This window comes from Anser cygnoides, chromosome 1, assembly GCF_040182565.1.
Source record: "Anser cygnoides isolate HZ-2024a breed goose chromosome 1, Taihu_goose_T2T_genome, whole genome shotgun sequence".
Taxonomy (NCBI): domain Eukaryota; kingdom Metazoa; phylum Chordata; class Aves; order Anseriformes; family Anatidae; genus Anser; species Anser cygnoides.
Genome location: NC_089873.1, coordinates 102,367,125 through 102,388,799, shown reverse-complemented (window position 1 = coordinate 102,388,799; position 21,675 = coordinate 102,367,125). Strand labels below are relative to the sequence as shown.

The 21,675-nt window shown below is 52.1% G+C and overlaps 2 protein-coding genes across 3 annotated transcripts; one reads left to right on the top strand and one right to left on the bottom strand.

Annotated features, from left to right (window-relative positions):
- The first annotated feature begins 2,602 nt into the window (after positions 1-2,602).
- Positions 2,603-17,551, top strand: ACRBP (acrosin binding protein). 2 transcript variants are annotated; one of them, XM_048051535.2, is made up of 10 exons: positions 2,603-2,681; positions 2,994-3,203; positions 7,311-7,405; positions 7,547-7,655; positions 8,218-8,623; positions 15,218-15,350; positions 15,552-15,731; positions 15,836-15,994; positions 16,067-16,153; positions 16,749-17,549. In XM_048051535.2, exons 1-10 carry the CDS (start codon positions 2,657-2,659, stop codon positions 16,860-16,862), a joined length of 1,518 nt encoding a protein of 505 aa, XP_047907492.2. In that variant the 5' UTR covers positions 2,603-2,656; the 3' UTR covers positions 16,863-17,549. The 2 variants fall into 2 exon arrangements, with proteins under 2 accessions (XP_047907492.2, XP_047907493.2); XM_048051536.2 differs by lacking the exon at positions 16,067-16,153 and having other exon boundaries at positions 16,749-17,551.
- Positions 17,552-17,563: 12 nt separating this feature from the next.
- WNT4 (Wnt family member 4) lies at positions 17,564-21,670 on the bottom strand. Its single transcript, XM_048051540.2, has 5 exons — positions 20,355-21,670; positions 19,770-20,008; positions 18,919-19,050; positions 18,611-18,753; positions 17,564-18,246 (listed from the first exon to the last, which is right to left on the bottom strand). The coding sequence occupies exons 1-5, from the start codon at positions 20,417-20,419 to the stop codon at positions 17,779-17,781; spliced, it is 1,047 nt and encodes a 348-aa protein (XP_047907497.1). The 5' UTR covers positions 20,420-21,670; the 3' UTR covers positions 17,564-17,778.
- Between the last annotated feature and the right edge of the window lie 5 nt (positions 21,671-21,675).

The window sequence follows — 21,675 nt, the reverse complement described above, 5'->3', positions numbered from 1 at the left end:
TGTGCTGATGCCTGGAGTTGTTGCTCCCCAGGTGCAGGACTTTGCACTTCTGGTTGAACTTCAGGATGCTCCCGTCAGCCCACCTCTCCAGCCTGCTGAGGTCCGTCAGGATGGCTGTGTGGCTCTCTGGTGAGTCAACCTCTCCCCCAAGCTTTGTGTCAGCGGGGAATTTACTGAGCACACTCTACCCCATCATCCAGCCCGTTAATGAAGGTGCTGAACGGGACTGAACCCAGTACTGACCCACTGCTCATCACTGGCTTCCAACCAGACTTTGTACCACTGATCTCTGGGCCCAGCAGTTCAGCCGGTTTTCAACACGGTTCACTGCTTGCCCTTCCAGCCCATACTTCAACAGCGTCTTCATTAGGATCTTATGTGGAAGAGTGTCAAAGGCCTAGCTGAAATCCAGAAAGAGTATTCTAGCTGTATTTGCCATCTCTGGTCACAGCCTTTATCTGTCTTGTGCTGAAGGCTGTGCACCACACACCATGCACCTGCATGGGGCAGAGTGAAAAGAAATAGTTGGGGAAGTGCATCATCATGTCATGTTCGGCACGTTTCTGTGCACTCACCTTGATCCTGGGATGCTTGCTATCAGCCCAGTGAAGGAAGGGACAATATTCCCCTTGTAGCAGAGGAAGAAGGGCTTGTGAGCTACAGTCCTGGGGTTTTCAAGAGGTTTTCAAGCATTGCTGCTGTTAGCGGTGTTTGTGGGCACAGCAATCAGGTAGCTACAAGGAAAATGCATCTCCTTTCCTTGTAGCAGCAATGTGTTGCTATTCTGCTGCTGTGTTTACCTACTGCAGCAGTAAGGTGTGCTGTAGGCCCGGGGGTTACATCAGTATACGTAAGCTCGCTGAGCTCTGACTAGTGCAGGAACATGGTCTGCTGGGAGCTCGGTCTTGTGGTGGTCCTGAAAATCAGGTCACAAATCTGCCTCAGTGCATAAACGATACAGCTTGTGGTGGTGCAGCCTTACAGGTGCCAATTTAACTCTCAGATATCAGGAAATACTGGAATTAATATCACTCTCGTGCTTCACTTCACAGACCACTGTCATTCCCTAAGGAATAGACACCACCACCACCCCAGCGTGGTGCATTGATGACTCCTGTTCAAACTCCTGTTTCTCCTGTCCTCATCCTTGCCCCAAGGATAAATTATTCTTTGCAGAAACTTGCAATACAAGTGTCCCGTAGCCACATGGCACAAGCACAGCTGAAGGGCAGAGCAGTTTCTCCTGCACTCACCATCTCTCAGCCCTGCCTGGTACACACTGCAGTTCGGTTTCCCCATGCAACTGTGGACCATAAGAGCTTCCTGAAGGATTTTTGACAACCTGAACCAAATCCAGGGTAGTCCACAGAGGTAAGCTGGGCTCTGGGCCTGAGCAAGCCGCTTTAAATATGTGGGAAGTACAAAGCAGCCAACCTGTCCTCACATCACTAAACACCATCTTAACACCTTAGCTACTAGAATATCAACAACAGATAATCTCCTTGTCAGCTCCTTCATCTTCTGCCTTGCATTTGAGCTCTCAGTGTATGTTCAGAGACTCCGGTCCATTCATTCATGTTTCCTGTTTCTGTATGCCATAAAATCTGAATAGGAGCTCCTGTGATAACACTGCATGTCATGCCACATTGGTGTGCTTCCCTAGGTAATCAGTTTCTATCAGCCACTGAGGTCAGCATTACATTCCCTTGTGAAGCTGCTCAGTGATGACAGAGCTCAGCCTGGGCTCCTTTGTCACTGGGGAGCAGAGGTGATTAACAGAACTGGGGAGCTGAGGGTGCTAGAGTTGTCTAAAATCAGCTAACAAGCAATGCATCTCAAGCTCAGCAAGAGGAGATGAGGAATCACATAAACCTTGTGAGCTGCAGCAGTGTCACCTATTTAATGAGTGGCAAGAGATAGCTGAAAAATTGTCTCTGTGTTTGTAAGAAGCTGTGAAAACATCCTAAAATTCAATGCTATTGTTAAATGGTTGGCTTTTTGGAACTGTTGCCTTCCTGCTCCTGGAGCAAATGACATCTTGTCTCCTGTAAGGAAGCACAGAGCTACGTGCTGTTGGCAGATGCTTTTGCAATGCATGGCTGCAGTGATCTGAGCTTTCACCTTGTCAGCCTGCATGGCCGCTGGGGTTACTGGCAGATGATGCCCCACACTTGCAGCTGGTGCACCCGCAGTGCTCTCTGCAGCTGCTGCGCAGAGCAGAGCGGCTTGAATCTCCTGGGGTTTGCGCTAGGAACAACTTCTTCAGGAGCACCCTGCTATGCTTACACCTCCTTTGGGCTGTCCGACACTGTCTGCTGTGCTGGCGGCTCTCAGCCCAGGCTTCTGGATTGCTCCTTGTGCTTGCCTTGTCACCATGTCCCCGGACAGCTGCTCTCTGCCCCAGCTCCTTCATCTCTTGTGGCATGGTAGTGCCAAAGCCCCTTCACACCCCCACATCACCAGCCTGCGCCTCGGGTCCCCTGCATTGCTCATCCCAGTGCCCACCAGCCCTTCCCACCCCCTGGTTCCAGGGTGGGCTCGTGTCCCCTTGTCCCCGGTGTCCCAGCTGTGACACCACCGCCTTCTCATTCCGCTGCTGCCAAGGACACCAAGCAGAGGGGTCAGCAGGACAGGGGTGCTGAGGAGAGGGGCAGAAATGCTGAGGCTGCCCTCCGTGGTGGGTGAGTGACCCCCCCCAGCTGCTGCCCAGCCTCCCAGGGGCATCAGCAGGGCCTTGGGACACCATACCCAGGCTGGGGGGACCTTGGAAGTCCCTGCTGCTGTCCCATCCAGCTCACACCTCCTCCTGCCCCATATCTCTCACAAGACCACCCTGCTGGACCTGAACTGCCTTCCAGTCCTGCCAACAGTCCTTGGTGTGCTGGGCAGGGCTGCTCGTGGTGAAGGGGGCATCTGGGAGGGGTGGGCAGCAGAAGCTGCGCCGTGGGCACCTCCGGAGGCACCAGGCAGACAAGTCCCTGCTGTCTCCCCAGGCCTGCTGATCTGGCTGACGTCTGCCGCTGCGCCACCCGTGCCTCCCGCAGGCAGCCCCCTGTCTGACAGCGAATACCAGCTCTTCTTCTCCAGCCTGCGCCCACCCTGGAAGGCCCAAGTGTCCTGCCACCTGCGGCAGGTATGGGGCTGCCTCAGCCCCGCCGTCCTGCAGCTGGACCTGCAGGAGAACCACGGCCACGTCCCTGAAGGTAGGGCACTGGGGGCTCAGCACACCTCCCGAGGCAGTGGCAGATGCCGCCCCAGCTGTCACCAGCTGCCAAAACGCCACCAGATTGCAGGAACAGTGGTGGAATGGGCCCTTTGGTGGGTGTGTAGTCCAAATTCAAGCTTAGAGCAGGACAGTCCCAGCACTAGATCACCGTTGCTTTGTGCAGATAAATTTTGGAAACCTCCAAGGGTCGTTTCATTTCCCCTCTGGTCACACCTTCCAGTGCTTCTCCTAGGTTACCCACCTTTAATTCCACCCTCTGTATGCTTCCTTTTTGTGTTTGGGTTTGGCAAGGAGCGCTCTCTTCATCCACACAGGCCTCCTGGTGCACCACTCTTAAGGCTGGAGGAGGTGATTCTTAAATATTAACCAGCTTTCTTGGGCCCCTCTTCTGGAGCCTTATCCTATGGGCAGATCTTTCAAGAGGCCCCTCATTATCGGTGGGTGTGAAGTCCAGCAGATAATCCCTCCTCATTAACTCCTCCATGACTGGGAGGAGGAAGCTATCATCAGTACAATCCAGGAACCTCCTGAAACACTTATGCCCTGCCGTGTTGTCCCTCCAGCAGTTTTTGGGATGGCTGAAGTCTCCCAGGAGGACTAGGGCCTATGAACGTGAGGCTACTCTTACCTGTCTGTAAACTAGGGCCTTCCACCTGACTGAACAAGTGCAGCTTCCCCAGCACCTTTCCACAGGTAACAGGCTGAAGCTCTGGCCACACCGATGGCCCTTCACTCAGCTCTTCAGTTCCTCAACACCTCCATTGAACTGTGTGTGGTGGGGAGGCAGGGAAAAAGTAAAATAACAGCCGCCACCTCTTTCTGAAGCACACTGAGTCTCGTTGGCTCTTCCTAACAGTTCATCTTATGAACTGAACAGCTCTTTCCAGCTAGATCTAGGGTTTAATGCAGAAGCTTGATTCATAGGTTCTCATAGGCCCTTAAGAAACCGTGAGCTGATAAGCTGCTTTTTTAAGTGTTTAACATCTCAGTAGACGAGAAACATCCCAGTTCAGAAAGTGCCATAGCAACAGCACCCTTTAAATCTCTGCAATCATCCTTTCCCTGAACCCCTGCATCAGTGAATTTAAGTGGCATAATTATATCTGTGCAGCTGAAAAACTTGGGACTACTTCTGTTGTATTTTTCTTCAGAGAGAAAAAAAAATAGGAACAATTTTCTCATTAAAAATATGTCTTTATATTTAGCTATGAACGTCAATGAACTGAATGATCAGCCAACTGTCTGTGCTTATTTGGACTGCAGCTTGAGGGCAACTATTTCTTGCCTGCCTCTGCAGCTGTGTCAGGGGAATGGTTCCATCCCGCATTGCCAGACCCAGGGACAGGTCCTGGGCTGCTCCCTCACTTGCTGGCACCTGCAGTCCATGATACCAAGGCTCTGGGTGCCACAGGGCTGCTGCTGGTTCTCCTCCAGGCAATGTCTGTCACCCCATCACTGTGGACCTCTGGGACACCATGGTTGGCACGGCAGTGCTTGGAGATATTCCCGCTGCTGCTCTGGGACCCTCTCTCCTCAGCACGTGCACGGCAGGCCAACCCACAATGCTGTAGGCCAACCACTTTGGTCCTTACCTGTCTCACTCTGGAGCCTCCTTCATCTCCCTCACAGCAGGGACTCACTGCTGAGGCCACACGAGCAGCTTAGCTCCTGCCCGCTGGGACCTGCATAGTCCCAGGCATCCTCACTTCTGTAGGGACATGCTTCGGGAGCCTAGGGGTTAACTTGGTAGGGCATGTGCCCTCACATGTTTTTGTCTATACTGCCCTCACAGATAACTGACAGTGCTTTCTAATTCCAAATATTCATGAGCATTAATCGTGCTTCGCATGTGTGGTGCTCAGGAAAGCTGTTATGTTGTATTTTAAACATGGAAAGTGCACACATAACCTTTCAATGTTCTTTGCCATGGAAGAACCGAGTCAGGATGATGTTTCCCTAATGAGTGTATGAAAACATCTTGGCTGGCTCCACCTTTCAGTGAAGGTGAAATTGTTAATTAATTGTTCTTGTTCCATGGAAGCACCCAGTGCTGGGAGATCCTGCACATGGACTTGGCCACAAAGTCCAGAGAGAGGGCCTCCTGACATCCAACAGGAGTTGCAGCTGCTTGCAGCAAGCAAATGGGCAGGGAGAGCACAGGAAAGAAGCAAAAGATCTCATGGATTAAATTAAACATATAATAGTGGAAGGGCTCCTCTTGGCAAAAAGGTCAGAGGATTCAAAGAAAGGGCAAAGGGCAAGGGGACTGTCAGGCTTGTTCCCATCACATTGGGCATTTTTCTGGTAGACGGCTGAAATTCTGCTTTTGCTAGTGAATCTGTATGCTTGGCACAAGGGAAGAGGTATGATTTAGGCAGGGTTAATGCCTCCTGCTTATTGCATGGCATAGGGCCACTTCTCAAGTAATCAGCCCAAAGTGCACTTAACACTGGTGTTTTCTGCCTTTCATGTATTACGTGTTTCTCACTCACTTTGAAGACTGCTGTCTTATTCATCATGTTGTCTGTATCTGCCTTTACTTGGTGCAAAAGGTCTGTATTCCCTGATTTCAATTTCCCTGATTTCAGGCTGTTTTCATGTTTGTAGCTCTCGTCCTGTCCATTGCTTTTGCCAAAATTAACCACCAAATTCAACTCTAAGCTAAAAACAAAAGAGCACGGGATGCTCTGGTCTCTGCACAATTAATGCCTAAAACTTTGGTTTCAAGGGCAGTGTGATACGCCAATTACTACATGCTTGGCAATAAATGGGGGGAGGAGAGAGAGCACCTGACTGTGCAGCGTGCTGTGGCTGGCTTTGAGCACCAGGTGAGATGCTGCCACGTGCTTCTCCTGCATGCAGAAGTACAGGAGACACAATTACACCTCCACTGTTTGGCTGCCATGCGCCTACTAGTGCATGGGCCCTCGTTAGAGTGCCTTTGTCTGATCAAATTCCAGCTGCCTATAGAGCTGAATAACGATGGACTGAAAAATAGGCACTCACATTATGAACAAAACATGTACAAGTGTTTATATTATGAACAAGATGCACACTGGGAGAGTAGCAAGAGCAGTGTAATCTCACTGCTAATCTCCTCCATCTCCACCAGCACGTGACCCTCACTGGCAGGCCTTCATGGGACACTCCTGTGGTCACCACATTGTTTTCTGAGGGATCCTGAAGAGATACTCTTCTCTCTAAAGTTTTCTCCACCTGCTTGCATGTAGCTGGGCTGGGGGTGTAGTGCTTTGATGGGACCACAGGGGCTTCTTCTGGACTCCAGAGGAGCCAGGAGGATCATGAGCAGCTCCTCCACTCTTTCTGGGCTCACAGCCAGCTGCAGGGAGTGGGCAGGATGGCTGGAGGAGCTTGTGGGGCAGGTCTGGAGACAGAAGATGGACCGAAATGGCAAGCACATAGAGCCTGAGGCTCTTCTGTGGGAATGAACAGACACAGGGATGAGCAGAGCAATCCTGCAGGGAACACAAAATTACCCCCTTCCCAAAATCTCCCAGGGTTTTCGTCTCTCCTGCATGACCTTGGCTCTCCTGCAATCACTGCAGGAAGAGCTGCAGCTTTTGACCCAGTAAGGTCAGCAGTACCTTTCAAGGCACAGGCCTGATCCCGTCATCACTTAACCCATCACACCATTACTCGCCTTTTTTTCTTTTAAGCCTTCAAGGACTATACTCCAGGTGGCCCTGCTTCAGCAGGGGTTTGGACCAGATGACCTCCAGAGGTCCCGTCTAACCTCAACCATTCTGAGATTTGTGAGTAAAAACAGAGACCTTATCAGGTCCTGGAAACAAGAGGTTTGGATTTATGTAAAAAGGAAGATACCATGTGAAAAAGGGCAGATGGATGAGCTGAACCCCTGGATGGTGAATAGGGAAACAAGTGACGTGAAATCTTGGTGGTTTTAACAGCACAACGCTGTGATCTCCACATGGGGGCAGACACCTCTGACTCCCCGTTCAACCACAAGCATGCTCTGAAAATACACATCTGAGAGGTGCCAGTGTTCATGCTCAGGCCAAGGGACGTCCTGTCCCCACCTCCCCTGTCTCTCACCCGTCCCTAGGACCCGTCTGCTCTGCCTTCCCGGAGGCACGGTGGTTCCAGACCTTCTGCCAGTTCGCACAGTACCGCTGCTCCAAGCACAAATTCTACATCAAGGTGAGGAGCGGGGCTGGGGTTGGGAGGTACAAGTGTCTCCTGCGAGAAGGAAGGTGCCGGCTTTAGGAGAAAGGAGCCCAGGTTGGGGTGAGAAGGAAAGTAAGAGGACACGGTAGTACTCTAGTTTTTCTCTCCACTCAGCGAATCCCATGTCCGAGTTTCTCTCCTCCAAAAGGCCTTCTTCATCCAGCAGAGAGACTTCATGCTGTGGGCTTCCAGGCGAAGGACGAAAGCTCCCCTACAGATGGAGGTATGGCTGTACTGGGATGCTCTGGGTGCCTCTGCTTGCCTGCTGACTGCCCACAGCTACTCTTCCCTGTAGAAAATCTTGGTATGAGGTTTGGGCCCATGGTATGCTGTGGGACTGGTGGACACACAGGTGGGAGCACGCCAGCACATGGCTTAGGGAATCCCCTCTTCTGTGCAGGTGATGGAGCACAGGCAGCGGTTGCTCAGAGAGGCTGTGGAGCTCCCCCGCCTTGGGGATCTTCAAAAGCCTCCTGGACATGGCCCTGGGCAACCTGCTCCGGGCGTCCCTGCTTGAGCAAGGGATGTGGACCAGAAGGCCTCCAAAGGTCCCTGCCAACCTCAACCCTTCTGTGATTCCATGAAGGGTCACAAGACTGGCAGAAACCTTCCCAGTCCCACATGTGTATGCATAAGTGCAGCAGCAGGAAGCATGTGTGCTGACTGGTCACAGCTATGGGGAGGCAGCTTTCTGTCTGGCCCCAGAAAGGTGCCCTCCACCTCCCGAAGAGCAGACACGGAGGCCAGCTCTGGTCCCCAGCCTTCCTGTCCTGTTCTCTCCCCAGCACTGGAGCAGGCACCTCTTTCGCTCACCGACATCCATCTGCACTCCAACGTGGACAAGCTCCTGAAGTACTCCTACGCGCTGTCAAGCCAGAAACCCTTGGCGAGGAAGCTCCCCCTAGCCCTGCCAGAGGTGCCGAGACCCTCGCGGGACAGGGGGCTGCCTGAGCCCCCACCAACCCTGCCCGTCCCGGCCCCCCCGGCCCCCTCACCATCCCACAGCCAGGCAGAGCGAGCCTGGGAGCGCCGCCTGCAGCACAGCGTCCGGCAGCTCATCAGCTTGGCCCTCACCTTGGAGACCTCGGCAGGCATGGAGGACTCTACTCCAGACCCCAACACCACGTCAGACCTGGGGAGCGTGCCCAGCGATGCCGAGGAGGGGATGCAGGAGGAGGCCCCCCGTGGCAGGTGAGGGGGAGACCCAGCTCCTCACCTGGTGGGGCGCTGGTTGCTGTATGCCGTGCATGCAGTCCTCAAAGGGAAATGTTCCTGGCCTGGCGATGTGAGTCAAGTGCCTTCTGACCGTGCCTGAGATTCAGTCAGGGCTTTATCCTATGCACGTGTCCCATGATACATCCCCATCCTGCAGCCAGCTGCGCGGTGTAATCACCCCTGCGCCCATCCGCCTCCCAGCTCACGTCTGCTGGCAGTGTGAGCAACCTGCAGAAGGAGCCTTCTTGCGGTCACAGGTCTTTGGGACACTGGGATGCACCACTGTCTGCCTGTGCTCACCTCCATGCAACATCAAGCAGGTGTTTCCTGAAACAGCCTGGTTTGAGGAGAGCCCTGAGCCGTGCTCTGTCCTCACACAGACAGAACTAAAGCAGCCCAAGAAAGAATTAAAAACCAGGAAACAGAGCTGGGAGCACAGAGCAGGCTGGCTTGGCAGGACCAGTGCTACTCCTGTTTTGAACCTTTCATACTTTGTGGCGGAGGACCGCTTCCTCTGACTGTAATGCAAAGATTACTTTGCTTACCAAAGTCATAAATGGGCTGTCCAAATGTGATTTTCATAGATAAGTAATTTTGGTTTCACTTTGTTGCGGGCCAGTGATATTCCTGTAAGTACATCAGTTTGTGCGTGATTGCACACGTGGTTTCTACTGAAAGCACTGCATGCTTCTACAGTTGAGCCTCAGATCCCGCTTCTACATGCAAAAATAAATTGAAGCATATCGTTGAAACTATAGTTGTTCCCGTACAAGGCTGCAGCTTATGTCATCCTCCTTCCTAACATTGTAGGAGGCTTTTACTGCCCAGCAAATATCTCCTGGCGTATGTACGCTAACGCAAAGTTACGTTTCGTTGAAGATACGTTCATCTTCCCTGCCACAGAAATTGAGCCTTGCTCTGATTTAGTTATATTGGGATTACCGAGGGACTGCTGTGATTACAGATGACACTCGTTGTTCTGCTGCAGAGTTCCTCAAAGGCACTAATGCTGACTGTGTCTGCAGCCCGACAGCCGAGCCCCATCAATCATGCTAAGCAAAGCTTAAATTCAAGTGAGATAAAAAAACGAGCTGGGCTACGCCTGTCGGCTTTACTGCTCACCACATCCTGTCTGCTCACAAGGGGACTTCAGCACATGACCTGAAACAGGAGCAAAATTCTCTGAGGCATCTCCACTCCAGCGAGAGTGATAGTGACGGGTGGGACTGGTCAGCACGCACGGGTGCTGTTCAGCATCTGGTTTAACATCGGGTGCACACAGTTGTGACGGGGGCAGAGAAGCCAGGGCTGCACATCTTCTGCAGTCATATGTCTAGCAGGATATCCACCCCGCCTTGCTCGGCCCTGCTTGTGGCAGCTGCTCTGTGGTGCTTGGTGAAGCTAGCTGTGACCTTTAGAGAGAGAGAGATGGCAATTATATCAAAATAGAAAGGTGAAAAACTCACAGCACACTTTTGTGGTAGTCCTGTTAGCAGTGATTCATTGTGGGGGAAAATACATGTCTCTTATTACATTTATTTATTTATTTTATTTCCTTTGTTGTTGTTGTTGAAAATTTGGCTGTTTGGTAAGTCCAGGGCCCGTTAATTGTTTCCATATCATCACTCTGTGTGGCTTACTTTGAAGAGGAGTTAGGTCTCATGGTACAAAGGATCCAGGATTCACCAGGCGAATGACAGGGAACTGGCTGCCCTGCCAGCACTTGGAAACCTCAGGTCCTAGAAACCAGAGCCTCCTATTTAACAAGGACCTGGCTGGGCTTTTGCACTGGTTAGCATTTGCAACAGGAACTTCAGGCAATGTAACGTCAAAAGTTTACCTCAAAGTGTAACTGCTTAAAGAATACAAATTGTCCCACAGTCTGCACCCGCTAGCTCTTGGCCAGGTGTTATGCCCCTTTCTTCCAACGACTCCTGCACCAGTTTACCTGCTGCTATCAGCCAGTTGGCTTGTCTTCTTGGCATCTGGGCCATCCGCAGGCTGCTAAGGCATCGCTGGGACTTTAATTGTCAAAGGTGATGTCAGGTGGCCAGAGATCCCCTTAGTCAGCTCACGAAGAATTAGAGAGATGTTTTTCTATAGTCACTGATTCAAAAAGATTTATTCTTAATATGTACTGTTAGAAAACCCTTCTCTGTTCTGAATGGGCTGGAACATATTGCTCCAGGTGACACAACACATCAACAAAGACTTTTTGGCTTCACAACATTATAACCATACGATGTATTGTATGGGTATGCTTTAAAAAAAAAGTAATCTACTTTTCTGTCTGAGTCTGTTAACATCGTCTTTTCCCTTAGTGGTTTTAGTTTCCTACAGCAACCCACACAAGTCAGAAGTCATAAAGTGCTGGAAAGCTGTTTGCTCCTTATCGTCTTTTCTGCTTGCCTCACGCAACCAGCTAATATGAGGGAGGTTCAGCAGCTGAAAGTTAATGGCCCAAATCCTTGTCATTATGTTGAGGGAGAAGTGGATGTTGTCAACCATCCCTCTTCAGAGATGCCACTGAAGTGAAGTAGGCTGTGCATGCGTCACGCCATGTCTTGAGTTGCTAAAACAGCATGGGCTGTCATCCAAAGTTTTCTCTTTTAGCCACTGAGGAATTACTGATCTCAGATGACAGAGTCTTCTCAACTCTATTTTTTTAGAGAGAGAGGTAGCAGCAGGGGGCTTCTCTGAGCACCACGTTGCCAGCTGTGGTGCCAGGAAACCAGCGGTGGCCCTGGGTGCGCCCAGAGCCTTGGCGTCACGGACTGCAGGTGCTGGCAAGCAAGGGAGGAGCCCAGGACCTGTCCCTGGGTCTGGTGATGCGGGATGGGAACCATTCCCCTGTTACCTCTAAGCTGCTTTCAGGGGCTAGCTGTCACTTGGGGATGTTGTAGAGTTACCTCACCCACCTGGTGCTAGTAAACCAGCACATAAACGTGCAGCCGTTGTGGCCAGAAAGCTTCGCAGCGGAGATGTAGAACAGAGATAGAGCAGGAAATGGATGTGAAATAGAGAGCAGCAGAATTTCTTGGTAACCTCGGGCAGATGGCACGACTCAATTTCCTGGATGGGTGAGCGGATGCTACAGACACAATTTGTGTGCTTCTGCAAACATGGCCAACTGCAAAGTGTCAGCGGGCAGTGCTCAGGAGTATGAGGCTTTCTGACCTGGGTGAAGAGATCAGACTCAGAACAGACTCTGTTCTGAACCAAGTAGGTCATCAACATTCAGCAGATGTTTTATTGCTGCTTATGAGCTACTTATGGAAGCACTCTTCCTAGGAGAGGCTGGAGCTGAGTTCCCTTTTACTGCCCCTTTTCCTTGCAGTCCTCTATTTGCATCTTGTTTGGGCAGCACTTGCTGGACTGGTGCACGTGCAGGAGCAAGCAAAGGCTGTTAAGCCCGTTTAGTAACAGTCACATTCTCAGCTTTAGGTTGTTAATTATTTGCTTTATTATTTTTTTTAAAGTATAGAAAGCTGGACAGTTTTTCTACCTTGTTGAGGAAAACACCAGAGCTATTCATACGATGTTTAATGACTGTTAATATGCCTCTCACTTTAATGGCTTGATCATCCTGGTTTGATGAAGAAGCAATAAAATCAAAACGTGTCACTGGCATAACAAGTGAGCAGTGGAACAAGAGGCGATGATGATATATTTGCGGGTAAATCGTTTCAGGTAATTTTTGGAGAATAATGTCAGGTCATTAATCAAATTTGTGAGTCCCACCAAGATGACCCAGCTAATTTACCAGTTTTTTAAGGCCAAGATCCAACTGTGAATGAGCAGTCAGACTTCTGAGTGCTGGCAGGGACTCCCTTCAGCTGTCACGGGTTTATCAGCACAGCGGACAAAGAAATCTGGATCTCATGGGCTGCTCTGCAGCAGCTGCTTGAAAGAGAGAAACTGTGTTAGGTAATTCCCACTCAAAGAGCAATTCTCTATGGAGGAGAAGTGCTAGGTGTGCCTGCAGGCTGTGCCTGCTTCCTCTTCTAGTGAAGTCCAGCATCCAGTCACAGTAAAACGCTGAGAGGGTTTTATTAAATAACCACAGACAGGGTTTTCATGTGGGATCAGTACAGACCAGAGGTATTTTTTGCTAAAATTTCAAAAGCTTTCCTGTGAGTGTTTACAGAAGAACCAAGAAAAAAAAGATCATATGGAGTCAAGGGATGCAGGAGTAGACATAAGGGTCTTGCGGGTTCTGGAAGTGCTGTCTCCAGGATGAGCAGGCTTTGCTTCCCTTTTTTTCACTGGCACGTTTTCATTCTTTCCAGCTGTGTCTGTTACTGCTGTCCTGAATTTGCATTCTTTTGTCTTTTCTGAGCTCAGATCTTCCCTCCACAAACATATGACCAGGTTGTTCACGGTGTGGTGCATTGCAGTAATATATGCACAGGCTTGCAATGCATAGATTTCTAGGTTTTGAACTGCCCTCATTTTTCCAGTGGATGTTGTTGATGTGCGGTGGGTTGGCGCCGCTGCAATTTGTTCCTGTGTCTGTATCCTCGGAATACCATTTGCAGCCTGTCCAGGGTGCAGCACAACAATGTGTGTTGAAACAACAACTTCTCTTGTCTCAATGCAGGCTCAAGCAGCATCTGCAGCGCTGTGATAAGACAGGTTTGACCATAATGTCTTTTTTTAAAAATTAGCATGGAGGCATTCATGATATTTTCTACGACTGAGATTTTCCAGGTTCTCTTGTACCTAAATGAGAGTGATGCCTTCAGAGATCCTGACATGCTCATTTGCTGCTGCTTAGTGTGAGCTGTTTGGGCACAGGATCACTTGCTTCTGACTTGCTGCAAGTGCAGAGTATGTGCCGTGAGCTCCTTCGCCCTTGGCAGGCCCTAGGGATCTCTTAGGGCTGGACCTCATGCAGCCTGCTGAGCTCTTGCTCTTGTATGCATGTGATGGACTGCACACAATTCCTGTTATGTACGTACACAGCAAACAAGGCAAATGCTCATGTTCACCTGCACACATATCCAGTGCATGTGTCCTCTTAAGCAGGTGCACAAGACTTCTTCCCAAGTCCTAATGCTCACACATATTTGCAAGAGCACACACAAACACAGTGCAAATGCCTGGCATTCACACGTTTCAGCACATACAGTATAAACTGCTCCACTGTGCATGGATCTGTGAACACCAGTTGCTCCTTACAGCACTTTATCTTCTCGCAGAATGTAATTGCAGGAGCTTATTGGCAGGGAGATTGATCTCTTTTGTCCTTCAGATCTGGCAAATTTTCCTGATGCCCAGCGCAGGACACATGGAGCCATGCCTGGGGATCCCTGAAGAAAAAACAGTATCCCATGGCTGAGCTATAGCCCCTCTCCTGACTGAAATCTGGGATATCTTTATCAATCTTTACCCGAGCCACAGATAAACTGTCTCATAAGCTGCTCTCATGGTAAACATCCTTCATTTCATGCAGCTAATTTCTGATTTGAATTCATCTCACCCTGAATTCCAGTCGTTATAAGTCATTGCTCTTCATCTGATGAAGAACAGAGCCTTCCGTCTGACCTCCACCTTGGTAAAAGGACAGACTGACTGACTGGCCACTCAACAGTGCCTTTGCTCAGCTAAGTCCAGCTTCTTCAGCTTCTCACTTTCAGCGAAATTTTTCCAGGCCGTAGGAAATCTCGTCTTAATGACCTCCCTCCAGGTTCTCCACCTATTTCTTTCCTCTTTAAGGCTAATCTGAAGGTCTCCAAGAAGTCTCAGTCAGTCTTAGGACAAATCCTCCATACAGGTTAGCTCATGCATGGATTTTAAGAACATTTTAATATAATTAATTGCTGCTTTTTTCTTCTTACTTTCTGCCAGATAAAAAAAAAAATATCTGTTTATCACTGGATTTGTTTCCAGACACAGAAGAGAAATATTTAATGAGTGTTTTTACCTCTTCTGCTTCATTGCTGATAATTCACATGATCCCTGTCTAATACCAGTCTATGATTTCTGCTGTTCCTAAGATGGAAAACATTCTTATTGTCAATATCTGTCCTTATACTGTCCTTAATTTTTCTGCCTTTGGCTTCCCACATCAGTCTGGATGAAAATTTAATTCACCATCATTACCAGTTTATTCCCCTTTCCATCAAAAATATTGTCTCAAGCAGGAGAGAGACTTAATAATTTGTCCATTTCAGACCCCAGTGGGGCTGCCCTGTGATCAACACTCAGCAGGCTCTAACAAAGATCCCTTTTGCTGTGCAGTTGGACGGACAGAACTACACAGCAGCTGCTTCAGTGGTACTGGAAAAGTTCCTGAACCTGTGCCTGTCCAGTGCCTCTCACATGTTCCTGAATGCGTTCCCATCCAACATGTTACACAAGCACATGCAGACCCTGCTGACATCCCCACTCCTCTGTGCAGTTTGGCCAGGATTATAAGGTTTCTTCAGGAAGCATTTTGCATTTGGGGTTGCCTTCCCCCATTGCACCTCCTCCTCCCCACACCCCTTCTGTTTTTATCTAAGGGTCTGTCTCTTCAGCTCATGAAAAGGGAAGAGAACTGACTTCCTCCATCCCTTTCTTTGCCAGCCTTTTAGCCCTGAAGAAGAAGGAAGCAGTGATGATCCTGTGCTATGCAGTGCTGGAGGGAATCTGTGTTTCATCAGTTGTCACCCAGGCCTGGAAGGAGATGGAAGAAAAAATCCTCAGCTTTGGAGATTCGGTAAGGATGCTGAAGTCCATCTTCGCCCCCCGCTGTTTGCAGAGCTCCCTGTAGTACTGACAATGTTCACCAGCACTGCCATTACAGGTACCACCTCTAGGGAGTAGCTGAGCTGGGTGACTGGGTAGGCAAGACCCAAGCAGGGCTATGGGAGCTCCCCTGCCTCCTTTCTCCCTGACCTCCCCGTTGCACCCACCCTAGGTGTGCGACAGCCTTGGGCGGCGGCACATGGACCTGTGCCCTGACTGTGCCTTCTGCTCACTGAAGAGGGAGCAATGCCAGAACTTCAACAACCTGAGGCGTGTTCACTGCGGGAAAGGCAACTTCATCACGTACATCAACCCCCAGATCTCAGCCCAGCACCAGGCTACAGGCAACAAGGTACTGAGCACCCTGCCTCTGCAGCCGGCCTGTGCGAATGCAGCCTGCTCTGGGTGGTGGGGAGGAGGAAGAAGCACAGCTCTCTTCATCCCACCCCTTTGCAGACCGGCTTCCCAGAGCCCTACAGCATGCAGTTTTCCCAAGGGCTGCGAGCAGAGTACTGGTGCAGCCAGATAGCCACCCAGGGCTGCAATGACCCTCGTGTGATGCTCTGGCTGCAGGCAGAGTACGCTGCCTTCCGAGCTGGGGACACCCCAAGCCAGGTGGGTGCCAGGTGGGTGCTCCCATCTCTCCTTCTCCTCTCCCACCCCTGGCTTTCATTCCCATCTCCCCAGATCTGCGACTCGGGTGGAGTTCAGCACCCCAGTTACTGCGCCTTCAAGAGCTACCAGTGTCTGCAGCACAGCCTCCACAACCAGAGGGTGAGAAGCAGCCAGTGACCTTGCCTTCTCCTCCAAGGCCCCACATGCTCCAGCCATCTCCAAGTCCCTGCAGAGCTCACTGGTCCAGTGCTTTTCCTTCCAACAGGACAGAACTGGTTGTGTCTGGGAAGGGGGGGGTCAAAATTACTGACCCAAGCACAGAAGGTCTGCTGACATGTAATTGAAGCAGTGGGATTCGTGCAGAGGTAGTAAGAGGTGTCTTCACAGACAGAGGAAGCCGTGGGGAGCCTCCCATCCGTCAGTGACGGATGTTCTTGTATTGCCTCTCACAGAGGAGCATCTCCCCCATATACTGTGTGCTTCCTAGCTAGTAACAAAACCCAGAAACCCCAGAGCAGGACAGAGGACTTACTATCCTGTATGCTGCAGGGAAACACAGTTCAGCTATCATCCACTCCCTAGCACTCTCAAGCAGGCTCTCCCCTCTGGTGGGCTCCTCTCTAGTGTCTGTGACATGGGGAGGGGCTGCCCCACCTCCATGGCTGCTGAAAAATGCCATCCCTCGTGGAGTCCCCTTTGCCAGGGGAAGGATGGGCAGCAGTACCAACCCTATGAACTCAGGCTCTCCTTTCAGGTGGTTCGCCATGGCTGCCTCAGAAACCAGACTTACCAGGTGCTGAGTAAGGAGGAGGGAGAGGAGGAAGTCAGGCGGTGGCACCAGAGGTTCCTCAGCCTCACCGAAGGGTGAGGCACAGTGGTGGGAGATGCACATGAGGCACAGGGCTCCAGAGCAGGCTCTCTGGAGCCGTGGCAATGCAGAGAACCTGGACAGATTCGGACGGCTCTTCAGAGACTCCTTGCTGGCCAGCGAGTTCCTCGTGGCCAGGTCTTCCCACCTGAGCACCTGCTCTGCATTCATGACAGCAGCACACCAGGATGGGAGCGACATTCAACAGCATTTCACTGTGCTGTCTACTCAAACTCACTTCCTGAAAGAGTTTTCTCCAGCTGAAGGAGTGGCTGAGCATCGGAGAAGGCGTTGGTCCCAGGACGTGGATTTAGACCCACCAGCCCAAGTCCCTAAGTCCCCAGCATCCTCTGGCCTTCCTGCCCCTGCAGGCCCATACCACTCAGTAACGCTCCCAAGGCTGAGTCTTATTTTATAAAGAGACCACAAACCTAACTTGTGCCCTTCGCTCTGCTGCTGCCACTCTGTCAGACCCCTGGAGACCCCTCTCACATCTGAGCTGACTCCCCACTTCCCTCTGCATGGCTCGCTGGTGTTGCTTGCTCACCACTGCCCATGTGGCCCGTGTGATAAGGCTCTGAGGACAAGGCCTCCACCCCAGCCTCGTCCCCTCCCAGTGCAGGGGAAGGAGCAGAGCCAGGTACCTCCAGGTCTAAACACGGCACATGAGGAAGGAGTTAAAGTAGACACTCTGCTTTCTGTTGCAGCTGCTTTATTTCTAATGTTTAAGGGTTTCTGGGGCCTATGTCCTCCAACCCTCTGTCTGGAAAACAAGTTTAAACTGCAAAAATCCTGATGAGACTGGGGAGAAAGAGCCAGACAGGTTTCCCCCACACCCACCCTGCTTCCCCCCACCCTGTGCGCCTCTCCGTGGGCTGTCTTCTGCTCAGTCCCCGGCCACCCCCCCGTGCCCCCTTCAGCGGCAGCTGTGCACCTCCACCCGGTGGCGGCACTGCTTGCACTTGACGGAGCAGCACCACCGAAACTTGCAGCTGCACCGCTCCACCACTTCGGCCTGCGTGGTGTGGAAGCCCCTGCCGCAGCACAGGAGCTCACAGCCATCCATGGCCGGGGATGTCCGGTTGCACTGGCGGCCAGAGGTACCGAAGACCCCATGCCGGGGGTCCCGGTCACAGAAGTCTGGGCTGGCCAAGAGGTAGACCAGGTCGTGAGCTGTGTAGGGCTTGAAGCGAGAGCTCTTGGGCACCAGCAGCTTGCGGGAACCGACCTGCTGTGGGTGAACCTCAGTCGCCCCCTCAAACTTCTCCTTCAGGACGTTGCCCACCTTGCGGAAGGGGGGCATGACCCTCCAGCATGTACGCACCTCGCAGGAGCCTGACACGCCGTGGCACTTGCACTCCACCTTCATGTGGGCCAGGAGTGCCTGGGGAGAAGAAGGTGTCTGCCAGCCAGATCTGGGACATGATGTGGGGCACCTGCCCCATGCCGGTGAGCCCCAGGCAGCTGCCATTCCCTCACAGCCTTCCCATATGGGGCCTGACTGGGGCCTTCAGGAAGGGGTGTTCAGCTAGAGGGCAGGATCAACCAGAGGGATGGGAAGGGAAGGGGAGAAAGAGGGAGGCAAGGCAAGGCAGGGCAAAGCAGGGCAGCAGGACACAGACCTGCTCTGTGAGCTCGTGGCTGCCCTGAACTGCTACTCTGGATAAGGGGCTGGAGAGAGCTCTGCCCAGCCAAGGAGAAAGCCCCAGAAGCTCAGCTTGCTTCCCAGCTCTTGTTCCTGCCCTTACCTTCCTCCCCGCCTTGTTATTGTGCAGGTTCATGAGAGCTCGGCTGGAAGAGATGCCGCGGCTCCTCTCAGGATTGTCTACAAAGGCTTGAGAAAAGGCAATCCCATATGACAGGTTATCAGAGCAGCCTGACCACTGGAAACCTGCAGAGGGAAAGCAGGCGTGAGATAAAAAGTAAGAGGCCCTGGGAGGAGCTCCAGAAGTGCTGAGGGCTGTGAAGCAAAAGGAGGTCTCTTCCCCTGGTGAGGTCCTGCCCCATGGATCTCATCCTCTGTCACCTCAGCTCTGCTCCCGGCCTCTTCCATTACCTTCAGGGCTGACTCCTCGGATTTTGCGGTCGCAGCCACACTTCTCCAGCTCCCCACGGCTGCAGGCACGAGTCACGGCAAAGGCAACACCCGCAGAGGAGATGGCATGGATGAAGGCAGATTCCCGTGTGCCTGCACCGGGGTGAGAAATGGCACCGGTCTGCTGAGCTCGGAGCTCTCCTTCATGGAGAGGGGGAAGGAATCGGTGAGATGCAGCAGGGGAGGGAGGCTGTTATTGCATGCAGGATCAATACATTCAGATGAAGACTGCTTAGGAGAAATCACCATCAGGACGTTCACCCGGTGCTGTGGTTCCTGAGGCCTGAAGCCAGCCTGCAGCACCTCCAGCTCCTGGGCCTCATGTCCCATTGATGGAGAGAAGTCAGCAGCCATGCTGCCCAGAGGCAACTGAAAGGGGAGCCTGGGGGTGAGAAGCCACAGAAACCCTGTTTATTTCTCCCTGTATGTGTCCTCCTGTGCAAGCATGTGCAAAACCTGTGCAGATTGGTTTTGGAGACATAGGCAGATCCTTTTTCCCAGGCCTGAAACAAAAAGGGACTGTGACCTTGAAGCAAAAGGCTTGATTTGACCTGATATTCCTGGGGGCTGGGCTGGTGGCAGGGGTTAGGGGCAAGATCTGCCAGTCTGCAGAGCTGATACCCAGCATGGTCCAGATGGGACCTAAAAGCCAGGACTGGCCAAATGATGAAATTTAGGTAGAATATTAATATTTGCAAAAATTGCTGTGTCAGCAGCTATGTTAGCATGTGAAGGAAGCCACACCAAGGGGACCCACTGCATATTGAAGGGACCCCATGCCAACCCTGCCAGCTCTGCCTGCCCCTGCTGACCTTGGATGGCGACTTTGCCGAAGACTTGCAGCTCCTGCAGGGTGGAGCAGTTCCACCGGCGCGAGTGAAACTGGTACTGGCACTCCTCTACAGCCAGCTCCGCTCCTCGCTTCACCGCCTCCATGGCTTCCACCTGCCGACGGCAAACCCGCACCTGCTCTTCCACCAGCCCCGTCAGACCTGCACAGACACCAGGGTCCCTGAGGGCCCCCCGCAGGGACGTCTGCTTGGCCAGGTGCCTGTAAGGCAGAAGAGAGTCCCGTTCATAGGTGGGCTAGAGACAGGGTCATGCCTGCAGAGGATTAGCCCTCTATAGCTCTATTTTAGAGGAAAAATGGGCAGGGAAGGGGATGTGCACCCTCTTCTCTGTGGCAAATTGGACATTTTTGCTCCCCTGCCTGCATCTCTTCCATGTACACTGCCCCTCTCCCTTTGTGCTCACAGAGATGCTCCTTCTCAGATGCTGCATTTGGGTTGCCAAGGTTCCTTCTCCCACCCCTTTCTCACAGATCTGCCTGTTTTCTTCACAAACAGCACCTCCCCAGCACCTTTTCAACCTATATAGTACATGTAAAGTATACTTACAGCCAAGTCACAGCAAGGACGTCCTGCATCAGGATCAGCACCGTGCACAGCCACAACATCTCCATCCCGTCCTTGGCCTAACTCCACCTTCAGCCACAAAGCGGCAGCCACCCAAATCCCTGCCAGCGACCTCCTGCTGCCTGTGCCAGGCAGCAGCGCTCACAGCAGCTCCAGCACAGCCCTGCACAGAGAAGAGGTAGCCCCTGTCCCAGGCAAAAACCATGGGCTACCCTGCTGTGCCTGTCAGCGTCAGAGACCCGGTGGCCCACAGAAACCTGCTGGATGGAGCACGTTCATGCAGTGCTATCCCCTACAGCTCCGGCAGTGTTGTGGGAGAGCTCTGAACTAGGGCTCTGAGGTGGGCACCCATCACAGGTAGCTCACGTGGCTGGGGATGGCATCAGTGCCTGAGCCCTGGTGTTTGATGTCCTGTAAGCGGGTGATCTGGTCGTCTTCCTCCGTAGACAAGTCACTTCATCAGCAGGAAGCAGCCTGAGATCCCGTTGGCAGCACACAGAGTTCTCCATGCAAGAAAAGCCTCGCAGCTCTCAGGCAGCTGTTGCTAGACACATGAGCTCGTCACCACATTGTCATCAAGTCCTGGGGAACCAGAGGCTTTCCCTGCTGTGCCAGTCCATGGGGGCAGAGAGGGGAAGACCTGCTGCCTGCCTTTTCCCCAGCCACTGTCCTTGGTGAGGCACCCTCATCTGCCTCCTCCAGGCTGGACATTCTTCTTCCCTACCCTGCAGCCCACATAGCTACAGCAAACAGACACAGCCCGGCAGCTTCCTGGCTCTCTTAACTCTTTCCCTGGCAGGTCTCCCTTCTACACCCCCTTCCCCCCATGTCAGGTCTCCCTTTGGCCCTGCCTTCCCCCACGGCAGGAGGGACTCTCTCTGCCCTTCTCCCAGGAGGGCGTAGCATGGTGGCTGCTCCTCTTCTCAGAGGGCGATGTGAGTTGCATGAAACATCCTGAGAGCAAAGGCTGCTGTTCCCTCTCTGGGCCTGGGAAGTACCGTCTGCTGTCTCTGCAAGGTGATAATCTTCACTCAGCCCTGAGGTTTCTGCTTTTCTTCTCTGAATCATTCAAAGAGCGAAACGCTGTGGCTCTGGCCTTGTTACGGTTCTTCCACCTCCTCTGTGTGCCTGCAAGCAGGTTAACACCTTTGCTGTGCTCGTCTACATCTGCCTGCACAACAAGGTCTGAAACGCATTGGGGTTTATCAGCCTTCCTCCCAAACCCAAGCAACTGCTTTGCTGCAGCAGGCTTTCCATTTCCTCTGCTTGTCTTCCCAGCTCCCAGCTCCGCTTTGGTTCTTGC